Raw genomic sequence first — 14,607 nt, forward strand, 5'->3', positions numbered from 1 at the left:
GAACTCTGGCAGGCTCGGTGCCATGACCACTGCCTGTTCCATAGGGGAGCCTGTCCCAGTGCCTGACCACCCTCTAGGTGCAGAACCTTTCCCTAACACCCAGCCTGACCCTCCCCTGTCCCAGCTCCGTGCCATTCCCTCGGGACCTGTCGCTGCCCCCAGAGAGCAGAGCTCAGCACCTGCCCCTCCGCTCCCCTCGTGAGGGAGCTGCAGGCCGCCATGAGGCCTCCCCTCAGCCTGCTCTGCTCTGGGCTGAACAAACCAAGGGGCCTCAGCCGCTCCTTTGGGCACTGATAGCTTTATGCCCTCCTTACACCGTGGCACCCAGAGCTGCACACAGTGCTGGAGGTGAGGCCGCACAGCGCAGAGCAGAGCGGGACAATCCCTTCCCTCCCCGGCTGGCGGTGCTGGGCCTGATGCACCCCAGGGTACGGTTGGCCCTCCTGGCTGCCAGGGCACGCTGCTGGCTCGTGTTCAGCTTGCTGTGACCACAACCCCCAGATCCCTTTCTGCGGGGCTGCTCTCCAGCCTCTCATCCCCCAGTCTGTACGTATAGCCAGGGTTGCCCCATCCCAGGCGCAGAATCCAGCACTTGCTCTTGTTAAACTTCATGTGGCTGGTGATTGCCCAGTCCTCTGATCTGTCAAGATCTTTCTGCAAGGCCTCTCTACCGTCAAGGGAGTCAGCAGCTCCTCCTATTTTAGTATCACCTGCAAACTTAGTATGCATTTGAATCCTGCATCCAGACTCTTTATAAAAGTATTGAAGAGAACTGGCCCCAGAATGGAAATTCTGGGGAACCCGACCAGTGACTGGCTGCTGGCCTGGTGTAACCCCATTTACTATAACCCTTTGGGCCAGATCTGTCAGAGAACTGTTCACCCATCGCATTATGCACTTCTCTAGCTGTGTGCTGGACATCCTGTCCAGAAGGATACTGTGAGAAACAGTATTGAAAGCTTTGCTGAAATCCACAGGACTACATATACTGGCTTCCCTTGGTCAACTAGGTGGTCATAAAAGGACCATAATTTCCTTTTATAACAAGGTTGACCTTTTAAGTTTGTTAAGCAGGACTTTCCCCTTGTGGACCTATGTTAGCAGTGACCAGTGACTGCATTGTCTTTCCAGTGTTTTTCAGGAATAACTTCTCCATAATTTTACTAGGCACTGAAGTGAGACCAACAGGCCTGTAATTACCAGGGTCGTCTTTCTTACTCTTCTCGAAAACTGGGACAATATTTGCCAGCTTCCATTTGACTGGGACCTCTCCAGATTCCAAAGACTGTTGAAAAAATAATTGAGAGAGGTCTCACAATGACCTAGCTGGCTCTTTGAGGGACCCTGTAATGACCCTATTGGGCCACATAGACTTACGTACATCCAGCTGGAGTAGCAAATCCCACACAAGTTCAGAGTGTGTTTCCCCAGTCATGGTCTTCCAACTCAAGGTCTTCCAACTCAAGGTTCTGGTTCTCTCTGTTAATAAGATTCCAGTTCTAGAAAGTTCTGTTGCAATTTACTATGAACTCACAATAATAATTATATATTCAGGCAGCCTAGAATACAATCCACATGAAGTTTATTTTACTTTATACTATAAATATAATTTGTACTATAAATTTACAGAATGTCATGCACGGAGAGATCAGACTCCTGTTCTGAATGTAGGCCCTGCTGAGAAATAATAAATAAATGAAACATCTGCTTGCTGCTTCAGGACAACTTTGTTGTTGACTTGCTGAACCCTAGATTCATCATACTGTATCTACTACAAGATGATCAACAGCTGTGGAAATACTTGAGAGTTTTTACTACATTGGAGAAGTGCTTTTCATTAACTACAAATGGCAGTGCAGTTATTAAGCTCGAAACATACAAAGCAAATTCCAGCAAGCATGTGGGTTAAAGAGTATGGATAGAGGAAAAAAAAATGTAAAAGCCAGTGGAATGCATCATAAACATTAATGAGCAATAGTAAAAGCAATGTGACAAAGTGCAAAGAACATGCTTATTAATTAAATGTCACTATTGACTAATTTTGGAAAATAATTACTCACTTTGCAGTTAGTAATAGGCTGAAATATATTTTATTAATCATAATCCTTTCTGAGTGGAAAGCGAATTTGGATCTTTTAAAGTAGAATGCATTTTTGTTGTTTTCTGTATTAGTCCCAGAGTATTTATACTAGTGATCTCAAATCATTATTTGGCTAATTGAAGTAGCTCTTAATTCTTAAAATAAATAAATAATAATCTGTTTTCCTTTCTATTGTGATTATGAGATTTGGTTTTCAGAGAGTTTCACTACATGCAATTTGAAATACATTTTTCTTTTATTCTAGTTATAAACCTATTTTTTCCTGTCTAACAGATTTGTACAAAGGGTAAGGTGCATATATTCAAATATCTGACTGTACAGGCCTGTCAGATTAAAACAGCAGACTCTCTGTATCTTAATGCCATAGAACAGCCGCATTTGCCACAACCTGTGGAAGAGAGGTATGAATAAAGATCTTGATTTTTTTCATGTAATATTTAAGATTTTAGAACAAAATGAAAAATATTTTTCATCTTACTCAAGTGAATACTGGTAAAGTTCTTTTTTAAATTGCTGTGTCAATCTCAAATCAGGATTACAGTTCTCAGGATTGAAAATGAGTGGGAAATAGAGTGTATACATATCTATATCTATCTATCTATATATAAAAGAATAGTTAGCTGATGAGTGTATTGTATCTAATTGGGTACTTTAAAATGAGCAGGGGTCATATTAGGGAATAAATAAAGCAAAGAGATAGAAAATGACTACAATAATTGCAATTGCTTCAAATACTAAATTTCAATATCTCTTTTAAAGTCTCAAAAGGAGTTTTCTGTGTTAATAATTACTCCAAGCCCCAGAGAGTTAACAGTTCATTTTAATGCATTAGTGGTTACTTTTAAATTAGTTGACTCTTGCTTGAGTTCAACTAGTTTAGTTTTTCAATCACATGGCTAAATGACTTTAGAATCCTGTGCTAATTACCTAATAATTGTGCATTTTTGTCTAGTGACAAAAGCAACCTTTAGGACAGGTTATTTCTGTTGTTTTCATTAATCCTTAAACTAACCAACCAGTCTATCTGATCTACTTTACTTAAAGCAGACTGCAGATGTGTAGTTTGTAACCATACTGAGTTATTTATTCACTGGCATTGATAATGGTGGGAATTTTGCATTAATTGAAACCAGGACAAAATTCTAACTGTGCATGCTATGACAGTCTTCTATTGATTTTTTTTTGTTCACATCTAGCATTGATGACATCTACCCAAATAAAAAGGACTCGGATTCAGGTGTTGGTAGTGATAATGGCGATAAACGTTTGTCAGCAACAGAGGTAAGTTGCCTGAATTTTGTCTACCTCCCTTCCCTTCATCCCCATATTTTTTTGTTGGGCAACCATGTGAATGCAACTTCAGCTATCAAAACTGTGCAACCACACCCTTGGCATGAATTTCTCACTAATAAATGACTAAAACAAAACACTCTGAGATTTTTTTTTCTGGTTTAGTCTATGCTTTCTGGAGATGGTAGTAAGATACTTGATTGTAAATGGCCAACAACCTACCAATAGTGAAAATTCAGTACAGTTTTCAGCCAGTTTAGATAATAACTTAAAGAACAAGGACCAAAACAGAATGCACATCTGTTTTTTCCAACAAACTAATTGTCCTAAGAGGTTATATTATATGTCTAGTTCCTTCTCGCTTGTTTTTTTCTCTGATTTGTGAATCTTCTCTGTTAGGAATTAACAGGAGTTCAGTGTGCCTGGTCCCAATATGTTCTATGGTGTCGTGGATACAGCAGTTTAATGGAGAGTAAGAACTTTAGGAACTTGCAGATCTTAGTGTGTTTCCATGCTCTGACAGACAGGCAGTGCTGGAAATATGCCTTCAGGATTTTTCTTGAGCTATGTTGTATGACTGGGCAAAGAAAAAGACAGCTTTCTGAGAGTAGCGTTCTACTAAGCAGTTACAGCTGCATTTCCTAGACTTTTTTTTGAGGCTACGCTCAGTCAAACAGGGCACATAACCATAGAAAGGTCTCAAATGGGTACTCAAATGAGCAGTAAAGGTTGAATTTCATTAATAATAATTTTTTTTCCCAGGAAAGTGGCGGAGTTGCCATCCCTGGACATATGTAAGAGATATGTGGATATGGCGCTAAGGGATAGAGTTAGTAGTGGACTTGGTGGTGTTGTCTGGATGGTTGGACTTGATGATCTTAAGGGTCTTTTCCAAATTAAATGATTCTACGAAATAATGATAAGTAAATAACTTTAATATACTTCAGTGATGATATTTCTGAAATGTACAAATGAAAGGACCTAATGGGAAATACTCAGATATTCACAGTAAAATATTAACAGAAAGAGAATGGACTTCCTGCTTAATATAATTTTGCATTGGTTCTTCACTTGTTTCTCTCTCCCGTTGAGGTAGAGAGTCTGTTGGTTTTGAAACTAAAGTATAAACAATTGAGCTTAGATACTGAATTTGTAGTTACTATAAAAGCAAATTGAAAATGAATTCACTTACACTCTGGTCTTTTGAATACAGAATCACTTATGTACACAATGGTTGCCAATCATTTGGGCAGGTTTTTTTACTTAATTGTAAGTGTTCATCCCGTTCAATGAAGCCTGCAAACTGTTTTGCCATTCTTACACTTCCTGAAGTTGTTAGCTTGTTAATGAAACTGTTGTTCCAGAACTTCCTCTTCAGCTATAAATAACACCTTTACAAAATATTGTCTTTCTTGTAGTCAAAATGTAGCAATTGGCATGCAGCAGAAAAAAAATATTTTAAAGACAACTGGACTAAACCAGTACATATTTATAGGACAAAGACTTTTTATATGGGAGCTGTTTACTCGTTCCATCTCTGCCTGTCAACTGCTCTGCTGTTAAGGAGAAGATTGATGCTAGCATCAGTAATCCCAAATATGCTTGGTAATAAATTCACCACTCACTTTTCCTTCTGAGACAAACTTTAATAAATGTGCTACATATGAGAATTGTGCAAGAAATATTAGCATGTTGTGAATACAGATTCAAGTACATCAGTACTGACAGAAACCTCCATACCAAAGATTAGATAAATGTTAAATGATCACTCCTTTATGAGTTGTTAAACACATTTTTAGAGGGTTTCTATAAATACATCAAATATATCAAAGCAAACTACACTTTAGTCTGAAAGCTAATTGCTGTTGAATTTCAGCTCTTTTACAGAATACTGCCAGGAGGTCATGTTGCATTTGTGCAATGTGAAAAGGGAAACTTAAATGAAGTGCTTGTTTGATTGAATACCAATGTGTTGGTTTTTTTTCAGGAACTTGCTAATTAGGTTTGGATACATACATGTGGGAGGGAATACTTGATGAAATTAAGTCGATTAGTCTGGTTTGTTGATAGGGTCAATTCTTCAGAGCTGTAGTCTTGGGCAGTTAGAGTGAAAGACGTATTGTTGCTGTAAAATTGATTGCATCAGCTTGAAGACAAATTCTGCTTGAAGATAGCACACTCCCACATACTTCATCTTTTAGGAACAGAGAGTAGCAGATTCACTTTCTACCTCCCTTTGATTTTATTTTTTCCTCAGTTAAAATTGATTAGAACAGGAACTTGGTCAAGATCCAGATGGTGTCCCCGCTTCATTATCCATAAGAGCGATGCTGTCGAACCAGCAACACTCTCTGTGAAGATTCTTTCAAACTGCATCATCCAAATTGTGTTGGAAAAATGTTAGGTTTTTGAAATGGAAGTTGCACTCTTCGGCCTATGCTTTTGATTCATATATCCTTTGTCTCATTCTTTTGCTAGCTGAATACAGGTAAAACTGTGGATGTAGGAAGTGAGATAGTTTTTCACCTATGAAGGAGCAATAAGGACTTTTGTATGTTGCTTTGGATAGTTTGTTTGATAGTTTACTGACAGGAAACACCTGGAAAATGAATTGCAGAGTGCTGTAGGCTATGGACCCTGGAAGTCCTATTTAGGTTGAGGGATTGATATTTTTTTTTATTTGTAAATTGAATGTCCTGTGGCATACTGCTTTTTATTTATTTACTTTTTACACCAACATTCCAAAATCTTTTCTAAAAGTTGTGGCTGTTTACTCTGCCTACACAAAAAAAAAAAAGCCTCTTTTTAGTATTCAAAACTTTTAATAATACATGTATAACAATATTTTACTGTAATATTTTTCAAATGATAGTTGTGAAATTAACAAAACATAAAACTTTTGATCTAGAATAACTGAATTTACTACTTCAATGTCACATAAGATAAAGATAAAGGAGGCCTGGAGGGAAAGACAGAAGAACTGTGATATGAGGCTTAGCTTCTTTTTGGTGGCTCCATAGAGCCCCTTTTTCAGCTGTCCAGGAGAGAAATGCAGAAAGGCAGACAACTGCAACAGTGTCGCTGCTAAGAGAGAACTGGTGCAGTGAGGAATGTAGGAAAAAAGAGGAATTGTGCTGCTTGGCAAGCATACTGTGAGGGTGTATTCAGCATGACTGCATCTTCTTCCAACAGGATTTTGTCATGTTAGATGCACTGGTATCCTCGCCAATACTAGCCTTTTTACTCTCCAGAGTGTTCACTAAGATATACTGTATCCATTTTTTTCAGTCTGATTTGAACTGAAACCGGTGTTTCTCTTATTTCTTCTTAGCCGTCTGATGAAGATACTATCAGCTTTAATGTTCCAATGTCCGACATTGTAGAAGAAGATCAGGTTGTAAAGGAAGATTTGGGTCACCACGCTAACTCAAGAAAAGGTTGGAATGTGAAAAAAGTGGAAGTTAAAAATGGAAATTCTGTTCATAATTCTGTCTATAACACTGTAAATCAAGTTTGCAAAAAATCATGGCCCAACAAGTATCAGTCAGTCTTCCAGAAGACTGCAAACATCACCTTTAAATTAGATACATTGTCATTATTACTCTTTTCCCTTGGAATGTTCAGTGTTTTATTTTGCATTGGATAAATGCCTGAAATTGTTTTTTTTCTTGCTGATATTCCAATCAAACAGCAAGTATTTTCATTATTAGTTTTTTGGAATAAATGCCTACCTATCCAGAAGACTTCAAGCATACCTACGCAGTCATTTAAAACAGAAGAACGTGCTACTTAGAATAGAATCAAGGTCCTTATAGTCAGTTTTTGTAGCAGTTTCAATGAGCTTGTTTCACCTTTCTCAAGAGTTAAGTTGTAGTTCTGACTGGGGGAAGAAGGATGAGAGACAGTTTAAACCATGCTTCTCAGTCAGTAATACCAACAACTAATAGCTTTTGTCAAATGCTAGTTCAGATTCTGAATTAGCTATATGTAAAAGTAGAGTCCATTTCAGATGGCTGTACTTAATGCATGTATATAAAGGTTTATTCATCAAAGTCAGCATTACATCTGGAAAGAAATAAGCATCTCTTCAGGTGCTGACAGTGTAATTTTATCTAAATGTTGTTAGTTACACCTTTATCAGCATACAGATATTAATAAACAGTGTTTCTTTAAGGCCCACACATACTAATAATAAGCTGCAAGATAATGTCAGTGAGTTGTATGTGGAAACTATGTAAGTAGGAGATGAGTCTTTCACACCAGTGTTAAGTACTAGATTAAATGAACTTCAGTTCAGATTCTCATCAGAATGTAATAGAACACTAAGTGAGATAGTAAGGGTATCATACCTTACAGTGTTTATCAATGCGTCAGAGGGTAAATTATGGGCTAAGACTGCTTCAGATAGGAGAAAATTATTACTGCCATGTACTTCAGGAAACAGTATGTGTAAGCAAGAGGTTCTCATTGTTTGGAAGGCTCTGAATCATTTTGAGTTCTGCTGAGAGTTTGAGTGTTAGTTACAGCATCATAACTTTAAAGTTGTATAAAAAAACCTACTAGTCGCTGGTTGAGACGTGTGACTATTCTAAAATAAGTCTGTAGCTTTCCCACTTTGTTCTTGTACTGGTACCGGCAAGACATTTTGTGTAGTTCAAAACTGACACCATCAGTGCCAGTTGTGATCTGATCTATGACCGTATGAGCCAAGGATATTGATTTATTACAGCTTTGGAACGAATTGGCATCGATCCCTAGAATGCAAAAGTCATAACTAGTTTGAGGTTTTTAATATGGTTTGAATTTAAACTTTAATTGTTTTTAAACTCTATAATTTGTGTTCTTCTCAGTAAGAAATTTCAGCTGAACCAGAAATCATTCCATCTTTCTTTTATTGTTATTAGTGGAATTCCATCAGGGATCTCACTTGATTGTCAACGATAACTCAAGAGAAACAGGAAACCAGTTTGATGAATCGGATGCTCTTACTACTGAATTTATGAGTTACATTAAGGCAAGTTTGTGATCAATTTTAAATGGGGGAAATATCTTCATGGCTTTTATAGGTATAGAACAAGTAGGAATAACAAACTGTAAACATTTTAATGAATAAAATACCACAACATTCATTGTCATAAAAGATGCAGAATGCAAAAGTAAGTAGATAAATTTAAAATCATGATAATTAATCTAGTAAATTATTATACCCATAACTCTCTTTTCTAGTTTGCGAGTTGTCCTTTACCTTGTGGCTAAGGCTTTAAGAAAACAGTGGTTCAGTAAAAGAGAGGTTACAGTATTGAAAGGCGGTATGACAGTATTGCCAGATTAAGCACTTTAACTTACTTGTGTTTTGATATCTTCTTAACATTATGGCAGTTGAGATCAGCAGTTGGTGACTTGAACAGGTGGTTCATCCAGTCTATGCTGAGGATTTTGAACTGGGTGTCTTTTCCTTCTTCTGCAGATCTCAGACTGTTGCGTTCTTTGGTTTATATTTAGTCATCTACTAACATATGTTTTGGGACATCTAAAATTGAAATTCTGGTTAACCAAACCATACATTAACTCAGTACCACTTGCAGTGCCAAAAAAAGGTCTTAGGCTTGGAAGATTTTGTTTTTCAAACGTTCGTCCTAATTGGTATGGCTTTATCTTATCTGTGTAATTATGCCCAGAGACTGAGGTTTGCCTTCTGCAATAAGTGCTATGTTTTTTTCACCTTGTGATATGTGCCCTTCTTATGGGGAAAATCATATACTTCATTTCTGTAATAATTAATAAGGATGAAAAGAATGTCTTTATTCTACTGGGGATTGTTATTGTGAAATGCACCATCCTTGGGGAATGTTAGAGAAGCTGGGTACATTCCTCAGTGACACATCTGGCAGAATTGGATAGTGTTTATTGGTGGTACAGGGTGATGCGACGTCTGTGCCAAACCCATGACACAAAAGAGGATAGGCTTCTGTTTTATGCTGTTCATTCTCTGCCAGTATAAATGCACATCTACTCAGAGAGCTTCTGTCTTTAGTGGCAACTGAATTACTCAAGTGTTCCTGCCCATCCAAAATGAAGAAATTTGCAAAATACCAAAGGGAAGTGTAAGTTAGGGATTCAAGTATTCTAATAAGTAGCACTTCATAATTATAGGTAGGACAGTGGGAGCTCTGATTTATGCCTTCACTGAACCCAAAATAACTGGCCAGCTGATACGAATTGCCGCATGCAGTTATTTTTTGTTGTTTTTTTATCAGAGCTGTTAAAAATGGTCAAATAGGAATCCTGTTAATAGTTATGAATGAAACAAATAATTGTTACTGTTTCTGTATTTGGAATTTCTTTGCTCTGTAAACAAATCTGGCTGTGGGAGGAGAGCAAGTAAGATGACAGGGTCATGCTGAACTGAAGCATTGTTTGCATACACCAGAAAGGCACAAATGAAATCTGGGGCGTGGAATAAAGAATTCTCATGCTACTTGACTTTAAAAAGAAAGTTAAAGGAGGATGAGGGCTGTTGGCCTCAATAAAATCTGAACATTGAATAGAAGATCATGTAATTAGTGTCTGAAAAGGGGGTAGAGTGAGGAGTGGAGCAAAAGTGTTGGATTGCTTCAACTAGCCACCCTAAACTGTTAAATAAAATAGGTCAGTGCTGAGTCTGAAAGGAAAATTTATCTGCCTACTTAATTGCAAAGTTCAGTTCTTAATATCAGTTTGTCTGCTTACAGAGCAGAGCAGCGGAGTGTGATGAACTATTGAGAATAGAAGAGGATGCACAATGGCAAACAGAGGAAATGTGAGTATTTTTTGTGTGTCTATAAGTAATGAATTGCATTGTTTCATTAGATGACCAGAACTGGTCTTTCCTTCTCAGTTAATAATTTTGTAGACTTGGAAACATGACAGAAGCACAGCCTTACGCTCTCTATATGTGCTCGGTGTTTTATACGTTATTGGTAAACAAAGTGGATCTTATCTTGCAACTAATCTGTAGGCACTAATAAAGCTGTAATGTGTTTTTTAACCTATGTAGAGGCCAAGCTTTTTAATTAAATATTTTGATATTTAGTCTGCTTATGGCATTGTTTTTGTTCTTGTTTTAGAAAAAAAAGATTTTATCAAAACTTATAAAATCTAAGATTAATGCAAATGAAAAAAAAAAATCTGAAAAAATTGGTCTCTTTTCGTATTGTCATAATTTTAACCTTGAAGCAACCATTAATTCATAAGCACTAATTCAGGAGCGATACAAGCGAACATCAGTCAGTGACAAGAATGCATAAGAAAAGATGATTTAGCACAACAGCGTACTGCGAAGTTCTCACTAAGCAGAACAGTAGAGTCCTACGTGATTAAAACCAAATATTGAAAGGAGGGAAAAATAAGTACTTTCTAAAAGAGCCTTGTTGGCGGAACTAGTAGGCGATTGATTGGTTTCTAAACTCCAAAAAGCATTACAGGTCTTGAAAAGCAAAAGAAAGCATGCTGTCCATTAAAAGAATCATTGTATTTAGTAACAATATATGTGATGAAAGCAGTTAGAGTCAAATATTAGTAAATAAATTTTCAGCTTTAAAAGTCTGTTTAAAAGTCTGTTTAACTGAGATGCAGAAGTTCTAGTTTACCACATTTGTTTATGTATGTATATATTGGATTGGGGAGTTTTGTTAAAGGCAAAGTGCTGGTGAATTTTTCTGAAGACACTCTTTTTATAAATTTAGCACTTAGTGTGCACAGAGGCTGTTTCCACCCCCCGCCCTTAGTATATTTGTGCTAGTTGGAAGATACAGTTCACAAATTGCAATTCAGACGACCCTTGATAACTGCTGTTTTACCTCTTTCTGAATGTTTTTGTTTTCTATTATAGAATAAATTTATCAGAAGAACAAACTATTGATATAGCAATGATAGAACAACTAAGAGAAGCAGTAGATTTATTACAAGATCCCAACAGGTATGCTTAAAATAGACGATGTCTTAATGTCATGTATTTAAAATATATGCAAATGGATTTTGGAGTTCTTTTTAAACTGATAATTTAAAGTTCTCCAGAGTTACCAAGTGCTTTGTTAGCATACTAATGCTTTTCTGGAGGCACATAGTTAAGAAGGCAACTTGCATTCTGTCTTCGTATGTACAGTATTTCTAGTATGTTAATAAGGATTTCAGGTATAAAAATAAAATAAATTTAGAGATGGAGAGACGGCTATTATTCTCACTCTGTACACTACTGTGATTTTCTGAAGTTTCCTGTAGGATAGTCAGATTTCTTTTAAGGGCTGTAAACTAAACTCTCCTCTATTTATTCACGCTTGATGTATTTATTATGTGGGGTTTGTAGAAGGTTTTGTGGCCTAGCTTTGCCCTGCATTAATAGGACATACAAAAAGGTTGCCTGAAGTAGTGATGTAGTTCCTTTAGTCTCCCTCTGAAGTCGAAATGAGAAAAAGGAAGAGGCAGCTAGAGAAGGTGATTTAGGATTCCCCCTGAATGTAGAAGGCAAAGTTTTCTAATTTTTTATGCATAAGTGCCGAAAGCCAGGTGGAATGACCCTGGGTCTGTGAATAAACAAAAGAATAAGTATTTAAAAGAAAGAAACAAAAAAATGCTCGTCTGGCTTAAAAGGACGATTGAGGTTATAGATAGCTCTGTCCATATGCTTGCTATTGCTTTTCTGTGTAATCCCTTCCAAAAACTGACTGAGCTCATTTTAAAAACTAAAAAACTAATTTTTCTTTGTTACCTATATGAGGTAGCAGTTTTAGAGCTTAATTTCTCTGAAGATTAGACAACAACTTATCTTTTCCAGTCTAAAATATCCTTGTTTTTCCTTCCTCCCTTGGCCAGTTTACTCTGTCCGTTTGTTCTTACAACTACTCTGATCTTTAGTTTAAAAGCTTATTTTGACACTGCTTTTTTCACTTAGCATAACATTTCTGCTTTTTTAGGACAAAAGTTCACTCCTGTTTAGTATTTCATGAGAAGGAATTACCTGGCATTATTTTGAATCATACAGAAAATACTTGAATTCTTGAATCGTATACTAAATACTTGATTTACGAGTATTTTTTTCTTAATTAAAAAAAAATCATACAAATTAGGAAAGCTTTTTGGTTTCTGTGAGAAAGTATTTCATTGCTTCTGTATCTCATTTGAGTCTTATTACTTCGTGGGAGAAGTGCTGCTGTTAAAATGGAAAAAGTGACATTAAAAACTTAAGAGTTCTTAGCCTTGTAAAATTTGTCACTTTGTTTATCAAATATTGCGTGATATTTTGTACATCTTTAGTTTTTCTTACCAAATTACAAAAGGCAATAAAACACAGAAAATTCATCTCTCACTTTCTCTGTGCTTGTTCAGATGTGCTTTCAATAGCACTATAGTATATATGAAATGTGGCTTTTAAAGATGACTTACCATGTCATGCATGTGTTTATTTTTCTGTCAAGTGCTGAGCAGGCCACTCACGTGTCTGTTTGTTGTGTGTTAACAAACAGACTTGTCCAGCATGACACACCTGGGTGCCTAGTATTTACCAAATAAAGCTGTTGACTTTCCATCCTTTGGGCCACAGGTTCCTCATCATTGCTTGCACAATTACTGGATTATATGGCAGTTTTATATAGTAAATACATTATATAAAGCTGCGCGAGGAAAATTTTCTTTGTCATGCTGAATAGTATTGTTATCTTCATCCAAATGCACAAAGGAGTGTAAATGTTTGCATTGCTCCTTAGTTTAAGATGCACAAAAGCTTTCACATGCTTTTAACTTAAGCCTAGAGCATGGCAAAACTTTTAACTTTCCCCAGAGAGGTTTCCATTTTGCATTAGTATAATGATCTAATCAGGATAAATCTAATTGAAATAAGTATCTTTAGTTGGAATTATCCTTGTCTGACACTGAAAGCCATTTAGGATTTACAAAGAAAAGAGTCTATAGGGGCTGATGCAGCATGTGATGCTGAAGCATACCTAGCACGTGCTGACTAGAGCTACATATAGAACATATCTACTAGAGCTTTTTTCAAGAACAAATATGACCATTTAACTTGTTAAATAAATAAATTGGCATAAATACATTAGCAGCAATTCAGGAAAGGAAAAGCATTTCAGACTGTCTTCAGTATTTTTAGATGCTTCCTTCACTCCCTTTCCTGTATTTACTTCTTTCTTCCAATTGGTTGGCTATTGGGAGTTTATTGTTGTGCTGCTTTGTTTTCACGCTCTGTAAATTAAATGTGAATATCCAGCTAGGGCTGTGGATTCTATTCAGACACGGGGTGCTAGAGGTTGGGTGTAGACATCTTTGGTATTACATATAGTGGCATGGTTGTTAGTCCTTTGGTTTTAATATAAGCCATTGCTCAGGATTTTTTGTAGATGTTAATACTGCTTTGATCAAAGTGGTGATCTCTTTTAAGAGAGAAATTTGATTGGGTTAATACCATGACTAAAAGTATTTAATATATTCATGTGTTTGAAATTAAATACATAAGAGTGGTTACAAAAACGATACCCCAGTGCAATGTTTTTATTTCAAACCTTACAGATTAAGCATGGATATTTCAGAGAGCAGTGATGCGAATCTGTATCCCATGGAACCAGCAACAGCTTTAGAATTTCAGGAGTCTACAGTAAAGTGTGTTTATCTACCTTTTTTAAGAAAAAATATTGCATTTGTTAGATTCATCATATTTAAGTTTCTACACAGTAAATTACATATTTGCATTTGTTTATCTTTATACATAGCGGTCAAATGCAGATGGAGATGTCTTCCCTTGGTCAGGTACGTTAATGAGCATATTATTACAAAATACTTGGGGGTGAGGCAGGAAATGAGCCAGTGATTTCATCAACTATTAATCTACCAAGTAGGTAAAGGAAAACTGTACTAGGATGGGGGACGCAACTAATTTTTAAACTAGTTTTTATAGAATTGTTGTGTATATATATAAACACACTTTTTTTTCTGGATTCATCAGCTGCTTTTGCATATCAGTTTTTTTCCTTTTTTACCCTCTGTGCAGCTTTCCTGTGTACAGAGAGTCATCTTTTACGGGCCATCTCTTTCATGTATACTGTTAGCCGTGAGAATAAATTACTACTGTTCACAGCTTAGCTATCTGTACTCTTTCTATATTTGAAGTGAATTAGTTTGTTTAGACTTACAGAATTATCTACCTGTTGGCAGTGGAACTGCAAGTAGATAAT

The 14,607-nt window shown here is 36.5% G+C and overlaps 1 protein-coding gene across 9 annotated transcripts in view; it reads left to right on the plus strand.

Annotated features, from left to right (window-relative positions):
- Window positions 1-14,607, plus strand: part of LRCH1 (leucine rich repeats and calponin homology domain containing 1) — a 123,667-nt gene that overhangs the window by 71,625 nt on the left and 37,435 nt on the right. For 6 of the 9 annotated variants that reach the window (XR_005815479.1, XR_005815480.1, XR_005815488.1 and 3 more), the window contains exons 6-13: window positions 2,375-2,502; window positions 3,298-3,382; window positions 6,723-6,828; window positions 8,296-8,405; window positions 10,123-10,190; window positions 11,262-11,348; window positions 13,946-14,035; window positions 14,146-14,182. Coding sequence is in view for 4 of the 9 variants with exons in the window: in XM_040541986.1 (XP_040397920.1) it covers window positions 2,375-2,502; window positions 3,298-3,382; window positions 6,723-6,828; window positions 8,296-8,405; window positions 10,123-10,190; window positions 11,262-11,348; window positions 13,946-14,035; window positions 14,146-14,182 (711 nt within the window). In the remaining 5 variants the exon portion in view is untranslated. The remainder of the gene's footprint in view (window positions 1-2,374; window positions 2,503-3,297; window positions 3,383-6,722; window positions 6,829-8,295; window positions 8,406-10,122; window positions 10,191-11,261; window positions 11,349-13,945; window positions 14,036-14,145; window positions 14,183-14,607) is intronic. The other 3 variants (XR_005815481.1, XM_040542012.1, XR_005815492.1) reach the window with 2 other exon arrangements.

This window comes from Cygnus olor, chromosome 1 (assembly GCF_009769625.2).
Source record: "Cygnus olor isolate bCygOlo1 chromosome 1, bCygOlo1.pri.v2, whole genome shotgun sequence".
Classification (NCBI taxonomy): Eukaryota; Metazoa; Chordata; class Aves; order Anseriformes; family Anatidae; genus Cygnus; species Cygnus olor.